Source organism: Cupressus sempervirens, chromosome 10 (genome assembly GCF_028749045.1).
Source record: "Cupressus sempervirens isolate cs-2001-9-10 chromosome 10, ASM2874904v1, whole genome shotgun sequence".
Classification (NCBI taxonomy): Eukaryota; Viridiplantae; Streptophyta; class Pinopsida; order Cupressales; family Cupressaceae; genus Cupressus; species Cupressus sempervirens.
In genome coordinates, this window is record NC_143127.1 from 704,802,735 (window position 1) to 704,827,243 (window position 24,509).

Consider the following 24,509-nt stretch of genomic DNA (forward strand, 5'->3'; position numbering starts at 1 on the left):
TGAGGGGGTTGAACAACATCCCTAGACAAAAGGTTTTTTGTAGATTAATTAAGTCTCAATCTTCAGATATTGTTTTCATTCAGGAAACCAAGCTTGCAGTTGATGATTTGGCTAGTTGCACACTAAAGTTGTGGCCTCATGGTAGTTGGTAGGGAGTGAGTGCTCAAGGTAATTATGGTGGAATTGCTTGTCTCTAGAATCCAAGGAAGGTGACACCTTTGTGGTGGATTTTGAGTAGGTCATTTATCTCTTTGATTGCCTCTCGCTTTGAGATTGGAGAAAGGTGTATTTTTTCTAACATTTATGCTCTTAATGATTTGGTGGGTAAATCTCTTATGTGGTCTCACATCACCTTTGTTTGTTCCTTAGATCCTTTCCTTAGATTGTGGTTAGGGATTTTAATGTTGTAACTAGTTTAGATGAAAAGAGAGGCGGGGTTGCTTGGTTGGGCCTTCCTCAAATATGCTTAGGGATAACACTAGTTTCTTGAATCTCATTGATATTAAACCTAGCAATGGTACTTTCACCTAGAATAATAGAAGGAGTGGGACTGAGGATATTTCTGAAAGGTTGGATAGGTTCTTAGTTTCTTGCTATTGGATGGATGCCAGATGGTTTACTAGATCAAAGGTTCTTGATTGGAGAAGCTCTAATCATTGGCCTATTAAGCTTTTTGTAACTCCCTTCGAGGCTACTATAAATCCTTCTTTCAAATTTCAGCTTATGTGGTTAAGAGATCACTCTTTACAAGATCTTATGATAGTATGGTGGCATGAGGGTAGGCCTTCTCATGGTATTGTCATGTTCACTTTTGAGAAGAGGCTTCATCGTGTGAAATTTAGGTTTAAAAGGTGGAACAAATAGTGTTTTGGGAATCTACAGGACCAAAAGCTGGCAGCTCAATCTAGGCTAGATAGTGTCACTCGCCAAATTCAAGACCAAGGGAAGACTGTGGATTTAATTATTATTGAGTCCTCAACATTGAAGGAATGGAAGGAGTTAGAGGAATGGGAGCTTTGGGAAGAAATCTTTTAGAAGCAAAAGTCTCGGGTGGATTGGCTTTAGGAGGGAGACAGGAACACAATTTTTTTCCATAACATGGTTAAAGCCCACATGTTTGGTAATTCTATCTACTCTCTCATCTTTGTTATTGTAGCACAACTCTCTTCCAAGGAGGATATTTCTCTAGAGGCCATCAAATATTTCTCCCAACTTTTCTTTAGGGAGAAACCCATTCCAATGTTTGAGGCAAGGACCATTTAGATTGCATTCACACCTTGTTTCCAATGAAATGAATAGGAATATCTTATGACCTATTTCGTTAGGTGAGTTGGAGAAAGTGGTGTTTGGTATAAAGAAAGGAAAGGCCCCTAGCCTGGATGGTTTTCCCATTGAATTTTTCCAAGAATTCTGAGAGATTATTAAATTTGAACTTCTAGAATTGGTCCAGGAATCCCATAAGAACAAACAAATACTGAAGTCTTTGAATGCTACCTTTTTGGTTCTCATGCACAAGATTGATGGGGCCAATAGTTCGGATCAATTCATGCCTATCACTTTGTGTAATGTTACTTACAAAATTATCACCAAATCAATTGTTGAAAGGCTCAAGCCTTTTTTGGGTACTTTGATTTCTAAGGAGTAGGGAGGCTTTGTTGGAGGTAGACAGATCCTTGATGGGGTTGTAATTGCATCAGAGGCTATACACTCTATGACCACCTCCAAAGAAAAAAACCATGTTTATCAAGCTGGATTTGGAAAAATAATATGACCAGGTAAGCTAGGATTTCTTGAGTAGAATGCTTCTAGTTTTTAGTTTTGATGTGGAATGGGTTGATTGGATTCTCAGTTATGTGACTTCTCCTTACTTTTCTGTAAATATTAATGGAGAACCTACTGAGTTATTTTCTGCTTCTCGAGGACTCTGATAAGGGGATCCTCTATCTCCATATCTCTTTATCATTATGGTTGAGGGCTTGGGCATATTTATTAATTTTAGGGTGAACAAGGGCTCATCCATGAGTGGAAATGGAATAATAATATCCTAGTATATTCTTACCTCCAATTCATAAAAAACACTAGACTGATGGGCTTAGATACAATCAATGAGGCAAGAAATCTTAGAAGGATTTTAGACATCTATCTGAAAACTTATGAGCATAAAATCAATGAAGGTAAGTCCTCCATTTTTTTTTTAATACTCCTCAACCTATCCAACATACAATTGCTAGGATTCTCAGGTTTCAGATTGACTTTCTTTCTTTGATGTACCTTGGAGTCCCCTTAGCTCTGGTAGCTCAACTAAAGGACTATTGGTAGGACCTTTTGGATAAATTTTGCACTAGGATGAACCATTGGACTTATAGGTGGCTCTTTTTCATTGGGAGAGTATTTCTTCTTAAGACACTGATTCAGGCTCTTCTCATTTACAAGTGTTTTGTGCAAACTCCCTCAGGTGGTGTTATGAAAGAATTTGATGTTTTGTCTCGACAATTTCTTTGGATAGGTAACCTTCTCTCTTCAAAGTGGAGCTTAGTCAATTGGGAAATGGTTTGCTTGCCAAAGTTTTCTAGGGGTCTGGGTCTTAGGTGTATGGCTCTTGTTGTCAAGGCTCTGGTTGCTAAGTTATACTGGAGGTAGTGCAATAATCAAGATCAAGATTGGGTCAAGGTTCTTGCCTAAAAGTATTTATCGGGAGTGGATTGTCAGGGTATCCCAATACTTGCTCTAGCTAGATAAGGTTCTTTTATTTGGGATACTCTTAAAAAGGGAGCACATCTTATTAAGGATGACCTTTTCTAGATATATTATGGGAGATTGTGTGCTTTGTTCTAGCAGGATTTGTGGGATGACCATCCTCCCATTCTCTCCAGTTATCCTAATTTTCAGCCTCTTTGCCATATTTTAATGGAAGTAGGGTGGACTGAGGTGACACACTTTAAGACTGTCAAAAGGTGTGGATTAGTGGATGCAACTTGTTAGAAGGACCCAAGTGAGTGGCCTTTAGGGGGTTCCATGGAGATTTAGGATGAACTTGCTAACCTCGTCTTGGGTAGGCTCTATAGTTCTTCTAGAGATAAGGATATCCTTGACTGGGGTCCAAGTCCTAAAGGAAAGTTTATTGTTGCCCAAGGTTATGCTTGTCTGGATAAACAATGACATGGATTATTAGAAGTTTCCTAGTGGAAGAAGGTTTGGAATAATTTTTTTTGGCCTAAGTGTATTTTTTTTATTATGGTTGATGGCTCAAAAGAAATGTCTTACCTGGGATAACCTTCAAAAGAGAGGATTTCATGGGCCTTCTCTTTGTTCCCTTTGTATGTAGGATGAGGAGTGTTTCCCATTTATTTTTTCTTTTGTCCCCTCTCTAGAGAGATTTGGCACAAGTGGTGGGAGACGTGGCATCATGGCTACTCCCATGTTGTATCTCTCATTGAATTTTGGGAAAGCCTTGGTAGAACCCCTATGAAAACCACTTCCCTTCAGGTGGCATGGGCTATTGGACCTACTTTCATTATATGGAATCCGTGGTTGGAGCGAAATCATAAGATTTTTAGCAACTCAATTTTGGGAGTCAATAAATTGTGGTAGATGATTTTGAGTAGACTCCAAGAAATTATATATTCCAAGTGTGATATGACTGAACATGTTGACCCTAGAGATTATAGTATAGTAAGGAATTTGGGACTAGTGGACAAAGGAATGGGATGCATTGGTGATAAGAGATCTCATCCGCTCAAGAAAGGTTTGTAGAGTTGGTAGGTGGAGACTACCTTCGATTGGTATCCTAAAAATTAATATTGATGGCTACTCCCATGGGAATCTTGGGTAGGTAGGTATTGGGGGCATAGGTAGAGGTAAGGATGGTGAAGTTATCTTTCTGTTCTCTATCCATAGAGGCGAGTACTCTAATAATCTAATGGAAGCCCTTGTTATTAAGTCGACTATTGAGTGAGGATGTTCTTTGGGATGGAAGAAGATTATATGCGAGTCACATTCTTAGATTGTTGTGGATATGATAAATAACTAGAGCGTGGATGATGTTAATTGGCAGTTAGCCTCTATTATTAGAGAGATTTTGTATTTGAGTAATCATGTGGATTGGATCTCTTTCAGTCATATTCCTAGGGAATGGAATGGAGTGGCTCATGCTTTGGCAAAATGGGAATCAAAGAATGAAGTTGGCTGGGATATTGTAGGAAAGGATAGGCTTCATGTTGATTATCTTGGAATTTTGGAGTAGTTAGTGGAAAGGATAGGATTTAATTATTGTGGTGGTTGTTTCTAGTTCTATTGGGCTTGAGGCTTTTTGTATTACTTTTGTTCTAATTGAATAAAATTCTACCCCCTACCCCCCAAAAAAAAGAAAAAAAAAACCCACAAAAACTAATTAGACTTTTAATATATGTTCATCATTGCTTAGGGGAAGATATCTAGTAGTGACTATATTTAACTTCACACATTCAACAAAGGTACCAAATGATGTCAATTTTTTTTTGAATACTTGTTCTTATATGGGGCTTAGCTACTTAAAGATGAAGTTTCAACTTTTCACCAATAACAATCCACTTTTCAATTTATTGTTTTCTTCCAATTTTCAATTATTTATAAAGCGAATGTTAGTATTAGTGATTATTTAAGTTTAATTAAACTCTTAGTTGCATATAAACAATTTTATAATTATTAATGCAAGAGGGAAGTTAATAAATAAATATTTATAATTTTATTATATTTTAAGAGAAGTTGTGGCAGACTTCACTTTATAATCATTTAGTTAATAACTATTTGACTTTATGAGAGAAATTATAATAATTAAATTAAATTTATAATTTTATCTCTATTTGTATTATGAATTAAAAAAAAATTAAATGTTAATATTGGACTAAAATAGAAGTGAAATTAATATTTAAAAAATGAAATTGATATTAGTATTTAATCTAATAATATATATTTACGTTATTAATTAAATCATTTATGATTTAAGATCATTTAAATTAATAATATGATAATATTGCATGATATTTTATATGAAAAGAGATTGGATATTTAAATACTTATTGATTTAAATAAGTATATTAGCATAATAATTTATATTAACACGTATATCCTTACCTTACTTCTAAACACATCCTTGTGACCCAAATTAAACAAGAGAAATTGATGAAATTAAATCCTATGACTAAAAGCTATGTGTTTTCTAATATTCTATTTATAGTCTTGTGATGTTTATTTTATGGTGGTTTTTCTTTGTGGGTTGTTTAGTTGGCCAAGTTAGGATGTGAACTAGAGGCATTTTTGAGATATCTTTTATGATTATTTGATGGGATGTCATGATGAACTTTATGATTTGAATTGAGATTTATGTTTTCTGAGCTTTATGCTATTAAAAATTTACGAGAACTTGGGTTTGAGAACTGATGTTATTTTTTGGTTGCCTATTAAGGAACCAAATTCGATCAATATTACTCTTGTGGTATGGTACACTATTGCGATTTGTAGTTTTTGGGAGGTTGTCTAGGTACATATCCTTAGGAGTGGCTTATAGAAGGGGTCGAAGACCCGAAGTGATCAGTGCCAAAGTAACCTATTGTAAGTTATGTAATAAGTGATAATCTTGTAATTAATATTTTGGAGAAACACACTAAAAAGATAAGTTAGAGATATTTGCCCTGCCCATGCCTTGAGTGCTTGTATAGACTGAGGATGAGAATGGGATGGCAGTATGAATGGTTTGCCTCATCTTCTTGACAGGGTTTTCTAGTTCCGCATGTGTCACGTTGAGGGTTCAAGGTTTAGAGTAACTAGTTGAGGGTAACTCAACGCTTGAGGGTCCGGGATCCATTGAGAGATCAATCAAGGGCAACTCAAGTAGTTTGACATGTGATGATAGAATGTAGCCTGAGTCTCCTCCGTAGTTTTTTTTTATATATTTGCCTCTGGTGGTGTACTTGTTGTTGGATGTATTTAATGTGGTTATTTACTTTCATTAGTGGTGATTGCTTATCTATGGTTGAAGTACTTTTGGCATGTGGCTTTTGTCTTGAGGTGGATATATTTCATTGACTTTATCTTATGATTTTGGTGATTTAATCTATTCTTGGTATATGTATGATGTTGGTATTAGTTTGAGTGTTTCCTTTTGGAGTATTTTATCTTCTTGATTAGTAAGTGTTACCTTTGAGGTAGTTTTGGTTGTCAGAATTTCTTGCCTAAGATTATTTTATGATTTGATTATCTGTGTGTAGATCGTACATTCTCTCTTGCACGGTGGGAGTGGGAGCTTGATTAGGTGACCACGTGGTCAGGAGATAATGTATTCTTACCATTTGGGTCCCCCTCAGATTGACAAATGTTGGATGCTCCTCGATACAGTGGTACCATTATCATTCTTCCTCTTATTGTGAAGACTTCTATTCATTTGATGTATCTATGTATCATGTGTTTTGAGATCCTGCGGGATATTGTATTGTATATTGATGTACTTGTAACTATTTTCACATACATTGTGACATGTGTAGTGGATGTTATTCACTAGATGAGCTTTCAAATTATTAGTTGTACTTGTGCATTTGCTTACATGACTATGTATGTGTTTATCCATTTTATGATTATGAACAATGTAATTGAGACTTAAACTTATTAATAGAACTTTCTTAAATGTGACTCAACGTGAAGGAACCCTTGAGGAATTGAAACTGTATTTGTAATTGATTATGTGTTCTTGATGCATATGTATATATTGCTTCCACATTATTGTTACTTTGATGCTGTTTAAAACTTTAAAAAAAAGGTTATTCACTAAACTTTGTAACATATTAGGTTTATTTCTTTTGGGTTCCTGAGCGGGGCATTACATTTGGTATCATAAAGGAGTTTATAAGAATATAGTCACAATAATTTTCTACAGTTTTTCTATAATTTTTCTCAGTCAACTTTTATTCATTAATAAGTTTTCCTTTTGATCCATACATACATCTCTCTCTCTCTCTCTCTCTCTCTCTCTCTCTCTCTCTCTCTCTCTCTCTCTCTCTCTCTCTCTATATATATATGCTGCGTGTTTTTATTAGATATAGAGGAAGATATTTAGTACTGTTTATAGTTAATTTGGGCTGTTTAATTGAAGTATCAAAATGATGTACAATTTTTTTAAAATTTTAAATGAGGTAATTGTTTAAAATTAAGTTTCAGTTTCTTATAATTATACTTATTAATAAATTTAAGTCTCAATTACATTGTTCATAATCATAAAATGGATAAACACATACATTGTTCTATAGGCAAATGCATAAGTACAACTAATAATATCAAAGCTCATCTATAATTATATAGAGTTATTAATAAGAAATCAAAACCTAATTTTAAACAATTACCTCACTTTAAAAAAAACCGAATAATTTCCACATCGTCTTGATACTTCAATTGAACACCCCAGATTAATTATAAACACTACTAAATATCTCCCTCTATATATAATAATAATAATAAAAACACACAGCTTCGAAACCATGCGCTATACCTAGATGTAGCAGGAATTATAGATAAAAGCACGAACGACTACAGAGTTTCGCAGGGTTTCCAACCATGGAATCAGTAGAGCATAGTGCTAAGAGGAGAAAAAGGAAAAAATTCGTAGTGGAGACAGAGTTCGTAGAACCTCAGAGTGGCTTCGGATGCCCATTTGTTGGCTATTTTCCTTCAGGTTATGATCCCCTGAAAAACACGCACCAAAAATCATCTTCTTCATGTTCTTCCCCTTCAGTAGAGGTTTCAGCCTATCAAAATACCACAAAGTACAAGACGAAGCAGCTGCAGCTAGTGGCCAAGGCCAAGGAAGCGAGCGTGGATTTTGTTGGCACTAATTACAGTGGAGAAGGGGGCATGTGGCAGCCCTGCAATTATCTCATGGGTGTCTTTGATAAGGAGAGCAAAACCCTTAAGCTCGTTCCTATATCTGGAGGCAGGGTAAGTAGTTGGTTAGTTATGCAAATTAAATAGAACGGTTTATCCCTCTGTTTGATTAAAAATACTAGAATGGTGTCTTGGAACCATCTGACCAAGGTTTAAGGTCCCAGGATGAAGGGTCCAGGGTTGAGCGCCTAAAATCTTCAAATCCATTACAATGCATGAGATAAAAAGTAGTAGAACAAATCTCTGATTCAAGCATTATTATTGTTACATTTCCAAGGACCACCAGATAGTGAACCTATAAGCGATTGCCTTTGATTGCTGAGCACTATCACCGAGCTACTGATTCCCAATGACCCTCACATTGTAGATTGCTGGCAACAACGGATATTTAGTATATACTTGAACAATGCAGTAGTTTGAGGTTTCGGATTTAGAACCTAAACCCTGAACCATTGCAGTTTTTGGGGATCCTTTCATTAAAAATAAATGCCTTATAGTGTCTGTACAGGTTTTCAGAATGGATGCGAGAGTGCGGGGAGTAGACTATGGTGACGAGGAGGAAGGAAATGTTGAAGAGCTTACTGCTGAAGAAAGGCAAGAAAAATACCGACTTCTTACAAATACTTTTGGGACACACAAAAGTCGTTTACAAGTATGCTCTTCCCTCCTCTTTATTCCATCATTTTTTCTTTAAAGTTGAAAAACTGTATAAACCAAATTATACACTGTCAATCTGAAACTCTTAACTCTTAGAGTGGAGGATCTTGGCCAATGGGTTTTCAGAATTATTCTAGTGTGAAAATGTAATTGCTAATTTTTCCTCTTTTTGTTATTTTGGTGAGGCATTGGCTGGAAAATAACTAATAAAACACGATCTGGTCTCCACTAAGGTATTGCTAAAATGGGTATAATGATACATAGAGGCATTTGTTGGAAAATAACTGATAAAACATGATATGGTCTCAACGAAGGGGTTGGTGAAATGTGTATAATGATACTTATTGTTTTCTGATATTGTAATCAAATGTAAAATAAATAGTTTTGAGATATGAGAGCTGAACACATTATACAGCGTCTAGAATTACATATATGCTCAACGTTTTCTTCATTAAACCTTATGCTGATTGAATTACACATTTGTATTTGAAGGTACAAAAAAATGGATAAATCTTAAATTCCAAATGTGTAACATAAATTTTTTGAAACCCAACCATAATTTTGAAAAATGGAATGTAAATTGAATTTTCCAAATTATTTGTCTTCTAGAGATAATTCCTGTAATTTCTGCTTCCTAATTTGCCCTAGATTCACAATTGCAACAAATTAAGGTTAGGGTTACGTCTTCACAAGTAAATATTTTATAAATAATGTGATCTTGTATTTGAATCCTATAATCACAACATAAGCAAAATATGCAAAGATATGCACACAAATAGACATAGGCATACATGCATATATATGATATATATACTCATAAACGTATCTATGTCCACACATAGTCAATCATTAGGGCTAGACATGATCTCATCATAGTCATACATTATCAGTAATATTATGCAAGCACAATAAATTTTGTAGAAAGAAACCCGAGAAGTCTGCCCAAAGCCATTTCAACACTAAGCCGGAATGAATGTTTTCCATAGTCCTCTTTGCTTCCTTAGCGGGCTGCTTGTGCCTGCTTTCCCTATCAATGCCACAAGTGCCATTTTGTGAAGTTGGGCGGAGGTCATAAGGTTGTTTCTGTGTGCTATGTAAGTGCCTTCTTGTCTCTAGGAGCCAGTCATATGGTCACCACTAGGATAAACTACTCTTTTAACCCTCTTATAACTCTCCTCTGAAACCTCAGGCCCTTCCTAATTGTCCTCTGAAACCTCAGGCCCTTCCTAACTCTCCTCTGAAACCTCAGGCCCTTCCTACATGATGGGTTTCAGATAGTGAGGCATATCTTATATTGTATAATGTAAACATGCTCTTAAGCATTAACTATCATGTGTAAGCAACAGGTGCACACACACAAACACGCACCAAATTGGGATAAACACACACAAACACGCACCAAATTGGGATAAAGGATCTCATTTCCACTTATGAAATTTTAACTTCAAAGATTGATGTGATTTGAGAGGTTTTGGTTGATTTAATGATTGGATTAGGATTGGATTAGTTTGATTGAGAGATGGTCTTAGGGGATTTATTGTGTGTGTATACCACAATTGAGTGTGATAAGGAAACTGCTGAGAATGGCAGACCTGAAATGATAAACAGACTGCTGTATTATGCCCGATTTGGAGATTAATCTCCTTATCATCTTTACTGTTAGACTTTAATAAGTCGTTCACAAATTTATTTGGTTTTGTTTTGAATTCTTCTTACATACATTCTGCTGATCTTCCTGACTTATTTGATGTGATTGTATTTTGTTACCTGATTGATTTTATCTTCTTTGGTAATCGTATTTGCTTGCTAATTCTGTTTTAACCTGATGGTGGTCTCTTGGTATGATTGTTTGATATTTGTATGAATGATTGATTGACTGACGAATTCTTTTGAATGTATGATTTGAGGTATTGGTGAGTGATTATTATGAGATTGTTGACTAAAAGATGAGTGCTGATGTAATTAGTGTTGGCTTGATATATGTACGAATTGAACATATGCTGATAAAATATAGTGATTTTCTGATTTTTTGTTTCTTGATTTGATATTTGCTTTTGTGGACTTAGAGGGACCTTCAATGCTTGGAATGAATGCTCCTTTTTATTGGTAAAGGGTTACCACCTTTTATAAGAATTGATTCACTGCTTTTCAGCGGTGCATTTTGAGAATAATATATAAATCTGAAATTGATCTCTCTTTGACGTCCTCCTCAAATGGAACCTTTGTTAGGAAGTAAATCCACCAAGATAACTAAGAGAGAGGGGGGTTGTGAATCAGTTATTAGATCAATACAACTTTTATCAACCTTGTTAAACTTCAAACATGTAATCAATATAGACATCAACCATAAGAAGATACACATACACAATAACACCAGATTTGTTAACTAGGGAAACCTTTGATTAGAGGGAAAACCTTGGTGGGGATGGTACCCACAAAATGATGTACTAATTTAAAAGTTCCTTGTAAGAGGATGGACCAATGAAATACATTCAGTGCATATTAGTCCCTTTTAGGAGACTTTGAATCCCTGTTAGGAGTTGTGCCAACCTTGTTAGGAGTTGTAGAAGGTAAAAGGACCCGCTGCCCAAACAACTTTAGGGGCAAGACCACCGACCTCACTGTTCAATTGGTCTATGTATTATTCCTTTTAGAATAATAGAAATGCAACTTATCTCAGCAACTCAATAGTTGCTCTGTCCTCTTACTGTGCCTCTACCACACCAAAACACTTCTCAGATCTCAATACTAGATTTGCAAACTCGCATCACAATTATCCCTTTGATCGCTTACTCACGTTTACCAAATTTGCAAATTATTTACCACTTGCACACTTTACATCTCACATCAAAAGGAAAATAACTTTCCTTTATAGCAAGTCATAATAATTCATTGAGTCGACCTTGATGCTTTCCCAATTAATTACAATAGGACCTCATTAAGATAACACACTACGATACATCTTTTTCATAATTACAAAATGCTGTCGGCTCACAATCATCACAACTACTCACAAGTGGGACCTCAGACTTTGTGCACTCGTTGATGTCATCATCAGGGTGTCTTTTGTTTCTGTCTAACTCCACTCATCCAGATTCTATCCTTGTTAGGAGATATAATCCGAACACCAAAAACCACTTCTCAGGTACTTTGTTTGCAAATTGTCTTCTATAAATCACAAATAACTGCTCACCAGTCTTCGACTTTCTGCATGCGCACTTGACCATTGAATCGGGACGCACTTTAGAACATGTCCCCAACTGTGCTTGACCTCATCTTCTTGTACTTGATCCTTACAAGCTCAATCTCTATCTGCTACTTTGATAATCCTCTTAGTATGTTGACATCTATAACAAATATAGTCATGAATGCAACACATAGTCATGCTAACTGTCTTTTCACTGCTCCAACAATGCTAGAATACTCCCCCATAGGAATTTCATTAGCATTTATGCTAACAACCTTTTCACATTTATGTCTTCCAATCATGTGGGGGAGAGTCACACCTCTTTATTATGCATGTCCTTTGCAATGTGCCAACCTTTCACAATTTTCACCCTTTCGAGGAGTCAAAAATTTCCACAAGTTTTGCCTATTAAAGTAGTCATTTCCATATTTTCTTCTTCATTAATTCTGTCGTTTCCATATTTTCTTTTTCATTAATTCTTTCTTGATTTGCACATTTCAAACTATGTTATTTGCTTATGCTTCTCCTCTAAGTCTGTGTAAACTTTCCTTCTTAAATTACATCAGCATATTCTTATGTGTCTGCATATACATCTTTTTTATAACTGCATATATTCCTCTTTTATATCCACAGATATTCCTCTTTTATATCCGCAAGTATCCCTCTTTTATAACTGCAAATATCCTTCTCGAAAAGCACATGATTATATGGGGGGTGGGGTGAATTAGCATAATAATAATTTTGCTAATTTAAAACTTTTATCCAAACAATAGCTTCAAATACTGAAAAAAAACAATTAAGCACATGAACACAGTAACACAAAGATGCACGTGGAATCCCAATGTAGGAGAAAACCATGACTTATAGTTGCTTTATATATAAACTTGTTCATTTACAATGTTTTGTAGGCTCCAACCTACTAGAGGCTCCAACCCCTATCTTTATGAGCACCCACTCGCTGGAAGCTTTAAATCCCACTCTTCACATGAACCGATCTATTGAAAGCACCAAGCCCAGCTGCTTGTCTTTGTGAGTACCAACTCACTGCACTCAAACTTCTTTTCCACCAAATTAATGTTGTGTACTCAACTGGTGATGGATACTTTCAAGACTCTTCCAATCAATTAACTCGACTGTGCATGTTTCATTGATGTACTATATCTGTATATTTTATCCTCTTATCTCATTAATGGATATTCTTTTATTACTTCATTTCACATTCTCATAATATATATAAATACATATATCTGATTTAATAAATCAGCATATATTCATACAATTGTTTTCACTTTATTTACTCAGGTTTGATATTCTGATATTCTTCACATATTCCTTTCCACACCAGCCCTATTCTTATTATATAAGTTTTGTTCTTTACTCATTATCATTTCATCTTTTGCTAATTTAATTCTTTATTCTTCTCCATCATATACACACATTCATTCTTCTTATATTTTCATCTTTGTCTTATTTTCTATGCTGATGCTGATCTATGTATGTATGTATGTAGATGTATATGTGTAACAAACGGTTTTTCATAACAAAATAAAGACGATCGATAAAGAGTTTTCCCATCTAATTTTTGAACAAATAACTGAATTCCTTTTCATGGGACATTAACTGCTTTTGATTACCAATGATTAATTGAAATAACCAAGTTCAATTGAGATAATTATATCAATGATCAACTGAAACAATGATCAACGGTAATAACTATAATGATTAACTGAAAATAATTGTAACAATGATCAACTGAAATAACTATAATAACAATTAACTGAAATAACTGTATCAATGATCAACTCTAATAACTATAGTAATGATTAACTGAAATAACTGTATCAATGATCAACTGTAATAACTGGAATAACAATTTACTATCTTTCCCTACATATAAGTAAAGTAAATGTTAACATGAAAAGAAGAAGAACATACAAGTAATATCCGGTGAGTCTTTAGTTGGTTGTGCAAGCCTCGACTTTTGGTAAGAGGAGAAGCATTGACTTAGGCTTAACCTCCCAACCTCAGACCATACTTATCCCCAAACAATCTATTGACTTAGAAAGATCTTCTTTACCTCGGGATTAGGCTTGGGATACCTTTAGTCCAGCCACTTGAGCATTCTCGTGTTTAGAATGTCTTCATAGTTATGGATGAACATGTCTGAATAATTGGGTCCACTGACACCAAGTGATCATAGATGACAAACATGTCTTTAAACGACCTTGGCCAAGGTTTTTTTGACGGGTTCATTGACCCAATCACCACCGCTCGACTTGACAACAAGGGATCAAGAATATGGATGAGCATGAGCTATTAAATAAAATTATTTTAGATTATTGTATCATGTCTGACTTTTGTTTCTATGTCATTGCAAATTCCATCTCACCTCTTCACTTTTTCCATGGCTATATAGCTAGTGAGTCCTAGGTGCTCGGATCTCAGAGCAATCGGCTTTGATTGTTGATTTTCATTTGATTCATGAATATTATGTGTTTCCAGCTTATCACATTCTGTGATTTGAAGAATGTGTTCTTTAAAACTTGCAAAAAATATCATTTGGTTCTGACTATCAATGGCATAAATAAATTACGATTCCGTGTCATGGATACTTTACTATTATTTATGATAAACGACTCATTAAGAGTGTCTAATTGATGATAGTTGAGCATGATGAATATATATAATTGCAGCTTACTGCTATGGAAATCGGAATATAATAGCAATTGATAATGAAATTCGTAACATTACTTGGAATTTGATGGACCGCATAACTTGGTATAATCTGGAAATGTTTGGAGTCCTGCCAAACGCTAATGATTCAACTCTTCTTCTAAATCATCCCTAGGCGTATTCACAGTGAGAATTATAATCACATCTTCAGCAAAGAAGATTAATACAAGGCAAAAAAGAGATTGGCAATGTTATAAATGCAGAGGTTTCAGATGGTATTTTCAGAGGTATCGGGTGATAGAAAGGAAGTCGGAAATGAGAATGAAGTCGGAAAATGAATTTTATGTCCTCCGACTCTCTTGACCTCATGATATAAAGGTTAAATGACTCTTTGGCTTCCATGAAGCTGTAACATAAGAAGAAGAGTCTTGGCTCTTGGACGCCAATTAATTATGCCAAGTGTCATTCGGTTTTCTAGCAAAAAGAATGAATAAAGATGGAAAAAGATTTAAAGGTTATAAATTGAAAATAATTATTGTTTATATCTATCTATATGCACGTAGATATATTTATGAGTTGACATCATACTATTATAAAAGAAATAGTAATATTATAGTGTCACTTTATTCTTATATGTATGTGTACTTACATAGATATTTATTATAATTATGTGGTGGAAAGATCAATCAAAATCCTTTGAGGTACGTATTATATTTTAATTAAATTATTTTATGTTTTAAAATGTTTACTTAATAACTCATGCAGGTCCTTCAAATGTATCTTGAAGTTTAAGTCGTTAGGTTCTTACCAAGGCAATTTAAGGTCATACCTATCAACCTGATGATTGGACTAAGCTAGTATCCCATTCTGTTGATCCTGTTTAGCAATGCTTCCCCCTTTCATCTTCTCATGCAATCACTTGTGCAATATTTCCACAATAATAACAATTTCCATAATAATTTTCATATTAACATTTAATATTAATAAAGAATTTAATTATTAACCATAGTTCCAAAGTCAAGCAACTGCTAAACATCACATGACAAATAATGGATAACGACCATCTTCACTAAACAGTTAATATAATGGATATAAATAGCTAGCTACTTTACATGATTATGAAAGAAAAATCCGTTTAGTCTAACGGCTATGAATAAATTTAAAATTAGCTCAATATTTGGGGTGTAACAATATGTGTCCATATATATATATATATATATGTATATTTGTGTGTATATATATGTTCTGCACATGTATGTATATTTTATTTTCAAAAGATGTGACCATTTAGATAATAAAATTTATAAGATGCTTCTCTTCAATAATTGCAACCTTCATTAATCAAGTCGCACCCTTTTGTAAATTAATGACTCATCCATCAAACTTTGGTTTTGATTAATCTTTTACTTATCACTGCTATGTCCAACTTAATCCATGGTGGTAGTTCTTTGGCTGACATGTCTCAACATATCTCTATTGTTGGAGACTTAGATATTTTTACAAATGCATAAGTTAATAGAATGTTAATATGCTGGCTTCTATCCTTAAAGGCCTCAACTATAGCTTCATGCTTTTTTGTGCAAACATATCATTCTTATATGGTAGTTAATTTAATATTTTTGTTCATGGATGCCTTTATATTTGTTGCTCGACTTGAGGAGTTATTAATGGTCTTTGCTATTGTCGTTTTTCTCTTCTTTTTAATTGCACTATTGACTTCTTTCATTTGTCTTATCTTTCATTGACTCCCATCTGCACATCGCTAGCGATATTATTTTAATAATTTCATTGTTCTGTAATTATTATGGTAAAATAATGAATGTGTTATATACAAGTATACACAACACTGTTTCTCTAACGAATAAAGAGAGAGAAATAGAAACATTCGGAAGAGAGAGAAAGTTTCCATATTGAACAGATAGAATATGGAAACATAGAAGAGGAGTGACCATTAGTAATAGAAGTAAATCTATAGAAGAGAGATAAACAAAGTTAGAGAGATTTAACTCTAACACCCTCCCGTAATGGTCAATCTAACTTCAAAACATTTTTTTCATAGGCGAATCCTCTAAAGGTGTAAAAGGTAGACTTGGGCTAATCAGTGGGCTCTGCATGTGTGTAATATTTGCCTATAGTTGAGACCTTCACTGCTTCTGCTGTTCAGAAGCAATGCGATCGTGCATTCCTAGATCATATGATCAAATTTGTGGCAATAATTGTACCTGAGTTGCTTCTTCTTGGAGCTAGCCTGGGACTGAGTGGATGACTAAGATGGGCCTTTATCCTTGTGAAAGGATTGGGCTGTAAATGCTTGTTTAGAGGAGGATGAAGGAGCACTTCTACCAAACTATTGTTTCCAATGATTTTGTTGCAGAAGTTTGGTCCACAAATTCGAAAATTTGAGGTCAACATTAGTTGCAGTAATGTTGAGCCCTCTTCCTCCATTGTACGACCAATGGCCTCTAGATGATCTCTACCATCCTTGATCTGTAGATGTTCCTATAAGGACATGTACTCATCCATAATAATAGAGAGTAGCCAATTCTTCAAAAATAAAGCTTTGATTTTTTCTGATGTCTCGTGGAAATCATTCAGTGTTTTCCTGATCCTTGTAGTTGTCTTGTCGAACGATACTTGAGGCAATTGATCATCATCAATCAAGGCGCTGGTGCTCAAAGATTGTCATCATTCTCTACTTCTAGTTGTTGTAGTTCTTTTTGTTGAATCATTGATTGCCTTCTAAGAGAATATCAGTAAGAGATGCCATGACACGTTTTTATGTTTAAAAATGTGACTCTAAAAATGCACAACCTTCGAGGTAGATTGACGAAAGACCCAAAAAAATTGAAGGACACCCAAAAGAGAGCTTGATAAACTTAGAAAGAATCTGAATATGCTGACTCATAAATGAGGCACAAAAGACGATGCACCGAGAAAAAGTAAAGATCGACCTAGTTGAGATTTTCAAAAACCCTTAAAGAATTTGCAAAAAGTTTTTAAAAATGACACGAACAATAGAGTTTTGAAAGAAACCCTAGCCATTTTTGAAAAACCAAAAAATAGCAGATTTGACTGAAAAATGGTGGAAAACAAAATTGTTTTGATTGGAAATCAATGGCAGAGGGTTGTTAAAAACTTATACGACATAGAAGACTGGAGAAGAAGGGTCGAAATGCCCTAAAAAAAAACAAATGTTGTGATTTTGTAGAAAAAATGACCAGGAATTTGTAGAGGTCGTTTGTAACAAAACGTGGATAGAGAAAAACACTTCAGCTCCCAAAAACGACGCCCAAGAACAATGCCGTAGACCAAATAGAAGATGCCTGACAAAACTAAACACAAAATTGATGCCCAGAAACCGTATGGGTTTTAAGAAAAAAAAAATTGAACACACGTAGGTAACATTTTTCGAAAATCTCATGTCTAAAAATTTAAGGAAGAAATTAAAGATTTTCAAAATCTAGTTCAAAAAATAACTTAGAAAATTTCAATGATGAAATTATTATTTTGTGAAAAAAATAGCTCTAATACCATATTAAGGTAAAATAATGAACGTGTTATTAAAGAGAGATTATAAATGATCTATATACACAAGTATACACAAGAATGTTTCTATAATGAACAAAGAAAGAGACATAGAAAACATTTGGAAGAGAGAGAGTTTCCATAGTGAACAAAGAAAGAATATGGAAACATAGAAGAGGAGTGACCATTAGAAGTAGAAGTAAATCTACGAAAGAGAGAAAAACAAAATTAGAGAGATTTAACTCTAATAGTAATATCTCTGGCTCCAAGTTTGAACTTCACTATACTCCTCCTGATTTTTGATCTTTTCTAAATCTCAATCATTGTTTCTTATTTAAACAAACACACAGGCTTATCAGTTGTTCAACCCTGTTGTGCTTTGCTGCTCAGTGTCTTTCCATATTGTCTTTCATTTGATTGCTGATGGATAAATTACACTATGAAACATGTTTAGTATATCTGTTAATTTATTTGTATTGAACAATGGTCATTGACAATGAAGTAATTGATTTTGAGCAACATAAATTACTGTTTTGCTTCATATTTAGCTGTTAGTGCTGTTTGAAACCTTCACCATAGTCACCATTAATTTGACTTTTGTTGTTTCTTCCATGCTGACATGTCTAGGGTGTTTGCTGCTTTAGACTCTATATCATTGCTGCTTTTCCTTTGAAAAACTTAACAGTTTCTATCTCTGTTTAGTGACATGGAAACTCTTTACACCAGCTGTATATGTCTTTATTTATGTTAGTGATCAGCCTGAGTCTGCCTTTTACGCCTTTTGAGGATTCTCTTGTAAATATTTTGTTTTGAAGTTAGACTGACCATTAAGGGATTGTATTAGAGTAAAATCTCTCTAATTTTGTTTGTCTCTCTTTCATAGATTTATTTCTATTCCTAATAGTCACTCATTTTCTACGTTTCCATATTCTCCCTCTGTTCAATATGGAAACTCTCTCTCTCTCTCTCTCTCTCTCTCTCTCTAAAATGTTTCTATTTCTCTCTCTCATTGCTCCTTATAGAGATATTCTTGTGTATACTTGTATATATAGATCATTTATGATCTCCGTTTAATAGCACATTAATTTCACCTTAATATACACAATGTCATGGATATTTATTTGAGCAAGCTTTCAATATCCCGAAATTAGATTTAGAAGCATGACACACATCTATGGCCTTCAATGTTATTTTTTAGGAAAGTTCAGAGATGTTTATAGGCATTGTCAAGCATTCACCGAATTTCAACCCTGATGTTTGAATTTCAGCAAACTTCAAAACTTGAAATAAAAATCTTTTATTGGCGAACTTCAAAACCTGAAATAAAAATTATTTTAAATTCCCCACAAAATCATATGGGTCGAGGGCCTTTTTTTAATAAAATCATATTTTGAAGACAATGATATACTTTGTTTTTTTTCAAGCCAAAGAAGAAGAAAACCACATTAATACATCCAAATTGAACTATTTTTCTGTGGATAGGAACACAAAATGAGTTCTAGACTTGTAGAATGCAAATAACTCATTCATATGTAGTAACTCATGAAATTCTCTCCGTCCCATCAACAAAGCGAGTCATTCACTGGGTTGTCTTCCCGTTTAAGTCAAGAAGATAATATTGCTATTTTTGCATGCATTGAGAGTCACCAAAACAGAATTTGCGAATTCAACATGTTTTCAAGGAGCACCAAACGAACCGAGTCACAAATTTGTTTTACTCATCTAGAAGCAAAAATAACTAACTGTATGCATTGTTTGTTGGAGGAGTGTATGGTAGTTGTTTTTTTAATATTTAATATTTTGATTTCAATTTTTAGTTTAGTTTTTTTTTTTGTTTTTAAAATAAAATTTATGGATTCAATTTAATTACTATTTTATTTAAAGTTTTTAAAAATATTATATTATTTTTGTTAAGACCTATTTGTTTGCTCGGTAAAGTAATTTTATTTATATCCGGGAAAAGCTTGGTCCAGCCCGAGGGTGGTAACAAGAAGGGTTACTACCATCCTGAAAAGCATTACTAAACAGAGACCATAATTAACTCACATCAAAATAAGCATAACAATTAAGAATAGAAAGAGGATTTCTCTTAGATTTTGTCCCTATCCCTACCCTTAGAATGAGGCTGGAGGCTCATGTCAAATTGCACATATTTCAATTTCCTCTCCTTCCTTTTCATAGTATGCTATCCATCCTCAACTCTTGCTGACACAACATGCCATTCATAAGCTTTGTTATTTGAGGGCTGCGCCTGATCTTCGATGTTTGAAGATAGCCTGTAGGGGTCTCATCTTGATCTTTTGAGCCCTTATGCCTTTGTTTTTCTCTACCCTTCGGAGTAGCAATCCCCTTGTTTGGCTGCACACCACCATCAACTCCATCCAATGTAGTAGTTTTGTCATTCACTACTAGTTGCTCTTCTTGCACTAAGAGCCTTGTAGATTTTAATGTTTGCTTCCCCACGATAACCTAGGAGAAGCTCTTTTGTTTCTCCCTTTTTTTTCTACAGTATAGTGCCGATTAGCCACACCCTTCCACCAAGAAGCCTCCTTCCATGTTTGTATCTTGTTGCAGTTTGCAATCAAATGCCCAATTTGAAAGCTTCTTTTGCACTCGAAAGGAACCCCTTCGTAATACAAATTCTTACCCAACATCCTTTGGACATTTTGATTGTGATTTTTCACAGGCAACCCTTCAAAGATATCCATTTCCACTAAAATGCACGTCAAGGTGAAATGGAGAAGGTTATTATTCTTAACACGTTTCCTTTCATGTTTAGTGACAATTTATAGACAACTTACTTGAGGAATATTAGTGTCTTCCAAAGGTTATTTAAAGATTATGAATTATATGAGTGCAAGACTCACATTTGCAAAAAGAAGGGCGTTGATAAATTAAAAAGTGTACTTTATTTAAATTTGAATGCAAGAATATGGATCCTGAAATAGTCATGCATTCTCGCAAATGGAATAAATTGCTGGAGACAAATCAATATACCTTATACATGAAGCACATATGAAATCACAAAAGATATGAAACATGTCCGTACGTTTGCATCAGGCATAGACATATATACACACACACACACACATGGCATGGAACATACACTTCATCCGCGTGAGACATGTAACAAAATGCTCTATTTATAAGGGATAGCAAAATGATGTTTCTAAGTGAAATACTCGATAACGAAAGCCAGATTTAGAAATAATGTAAGATGACCATTAAAGAGACATTGTACTTTTTAGCACCCTTACTTAATGGTCAGCACTGTAAACATTGGAGCAAAAATCATTTAGGGAATTAATCGGCATACCAAAAGTATAAGATTTTTTTTGGGAAAAAATGGATTTAATAAAAAACATAATTTTTTTTAGAAAAAGAGAAAAGCTGTTTATAAAAACAAAAAAACTGAAGGGTGTAGAGATGCAAAGAGAAAATAACATAAAATTAAATATAGGAGCGAAAATCATTTAGGGAAATAATCGACAAACCAAAAGTATAAGATTTTTTGAAAAAATTGGGAGAAAATTGAATTAAAAGAAGCACAACAAATTTTGGAAAAAGAGACTCTTTAAAAAGCAAATAAGATAGAAAATAGATTTTGTTGTTTGCATTCATATTGTTAATTGCATAGGCAAATATTCAGTAATTAATTCAAGAGAGCGATCAGCAATTAGTTGCCCAAATACTAGTTAAGTCTATGAAGTACGTAAGATCAAAATTAATTGTAGACAATATGGATTTTTTTCATTTATATTCATATTTGCTGATTACATAGACAAGTATTTATTAGAATATTATAATATTTTTCTAATGGTCATCTTAGTTAGTCTTTAGTTTATTAAGTAGTTTCTATTTTTGTCTTTAGTTCATGATTGTTTCTTTTAAAAACATTGTTGTTGTAAATCTATACAAGGAGCTTTTATGTCCTTTGTTTAATACAACTACAACACATTTGTTATTTTACCATAATATGGTATCAGAGCAGGTCGATGGGATTTCATGAAATTTGGCGAATTTTTTAAGAAAAATTCAAGCCTTTTTCAATCTTTGATCTTTTCCAAAAAACTATTTTTTTTTGATTTTTAGAAATAAAAATTGTTAGAGGTATTTTATGAAACTTTTGTGGTTTGTCTTCAAGGATTTTTGTTGGAAATCACAAGCTTAGTTAAGGGTTTTGATCTTGCAATTTCTTGGTTGCCGCAAATATCTCTAATATTGGAGGGTTGCATGTACTTGCATGATTGTTGCACGTACTTGCATGTGCTTGTGTGTTGCTTGCATGTGTTGGTTTACCATGCGAAGTCTCTTGTTTTGCCACCCTTAAAAATTTTCTGATTCTGAAATTTGCAAAGTTGCATGGGATTTCTTGGTGGGTTTATAATTTTTTTTCCTGAAAAATTAACTATTGGATTTTAACATATTTCCTAAAATTGAAGTTTCGTATTCTACTATCCATATCTCAGATTCTGTTTGGTTTTGATTGATTTTTCACCTCAAAAATTATGTTGGGTTTTGATCAAATTTTTACCTAAAAAATTGTGTTGGGTTTTCATTGATTTTCCTCCTAAAAAATGGTGGCCTTTTGCATGTACTTACATGTGCTTCTGTTGCTTGCATGTGCTGGTTTACCATGTGAAGTCACTTGTTTTGCCGCCTTGTAATGAGCCCTACTGACTTTCAAACAATCTATTTTGAAGAATTGATTCCTTGTTTTGTTTTGAGGTTTTGCAATTTTTGATAAAACAACATAGCATCAAAATAGAAGATATTGCAATAATAATTTCAACTCAAATATTTGAAAATTACACAGGGAATATGCAACTAAAAATTCCAGATTTTAATAACTATATAGATATTGATTATATTCACAAAATACCAACAACCCAGTTGATAAAATATGCCCTATTATCTAAATGAACAATATCTAGATAAATCAGATGTTACAATCCATGAACTTACAGGTAAGACATGCCTTGAAACCCTTTGAAATGAAGACTAGTGGCAACAAAAGAAAATTTTAACAAATAAATGCAATTGTAGATATGGAAAACGCTACTTCCAAAGTGCAAATAGAAAATAACGCCTAGCAACAAATATAAATGAGTGCTCAACCAAGTCCAAATTGACCAGCACACAACCGCTTCTCAGCAACAATAATAACAGTACAAGAAGATGCCAAAATCCACACTCCCAACACCACAATATCTCCCAATCATAGTGTATACAACAATGGAGACACTGAACAATTTTCAGAAAATGAATTCACAATACCTTCGCTATGACTTTCCATGAACTTCCCAAAATCAAACCCTTATACTTCAACAAGGGCTCAAAACTTCAGAGCTTTAGAAGTGTCATAGAGACAACAAAAGAAAAAAATAATATTCAATCGGATACCTTTACCATCGAATGGGCACATATTTTTAATCTCCAAATTGCATAAGTTTCCCAAATGAATTTCACTTAAGAAGCTTCCTCCACACAACATTAAAATATAATAAAGTGCCATTATTATATAACTTATCAATTGCTTTTGGCTCCAAAAATGGCCTTTTCCACCGTAACGTAATATTTTGAAACACAAGGCCATGTTTCATGCGCCCATGATTTAAAACTTTTCATCTTGTTTCCAACGAGCTGTGATATTGAGTTGAGCATCACACAACACCAACAAAAATAGCAACTTCCAACATATTTAGATGATTAATAATAATAATTTACATGTCTTGTGAAAACAACTAAAGAAGCATCTAAATCGAAATTTGACAACATTAGAGTGATTCTAATGATGAAAGACGATGAATGAACTTGACGGGGTGGCTTACTATAAATAGAGGTGCCTTCCAAGATTCTTGGAGCCCAGACCAAAAGCTCGAAAAAAAATCTGAGACCATCACTCAACTCTTCTAACTCAATTGAGCTCATCAGAACCAACAAATGGAGCCAAAACTCACCATTGGCTGCTGGAAAGCCTATCACCACACATTTAAGACCCTCAAATCCCACTATTAGCCACAAGGATCGCGATGGTGAACAAACCAAGCCAACTGCAGGAATTTGCTAAAAATGGGGGCATTAAATGCCCTTCTTTGCATTTTGAAGAAGGGGGCACCCTTCTATGCTATTTTTTGGACAGATTTTGGCTTTTTGGATATTTACATTTTGCAGATCCAGACCGGGTCTTAGCAGCAGCAAAATGTTTTCTAGAATTTGTGACCTAAAGACAACAATTACACAATCACTATTAAGGGAAGGAATTAAAATATTATGTTGTTTCTTTATTAGTCATCTTAGTCTTTAGTTTATTAAGTAGTTTCTATTTTCGTCTTTAGTTCATGATTTTTTTTTTAACAATATTGTCTTTTAAATCTATATAAGGAGCTTTCATCTTCTTTGTTTAATAGACCTACAACACATTCATTATTTTACCATTAGTGTATTTAGTTAACTTTTTATTTATTTTTAAATAATGATAATTTTTTTTATTTACAATAAGGTTTTGGCCTAGCCCAAACCAGGGGTAGGTACAAACAGGTATCCACCTCCCATGAAA

General features: G+C 34.0%; 1 protein-coding gene across 1 annotated transcript in view; it reads left to right on the plus strand.

Annotated features, from left to right (window-relative positions):
• The first annotated feature begins 7,494 nt into the window (after positions 1-7,494).
• LOC149535770 (DNA binding / DNA-directed RNA polymerase) overlaps positions 7,495-24,509 on the plus strand; it is a 105,058-nt gene continuing 88,043 nt past the window's right edge. The window contains exons 1-2 of the mRNA XM_089807709.1: positions 7,495-7,962; positions 8,417-8,560. Of these exons, the coding sequence (XP_089663835.1) occupies positions 7,582-7,962; positions 8,417-8,560 (525 nt within the window). The 5' untranslated portion in view covers positions 7,495-7,581. The remainder of the gene's footprint in view (positions 7,963-8,416; positions 8,561-24,509) is intronic.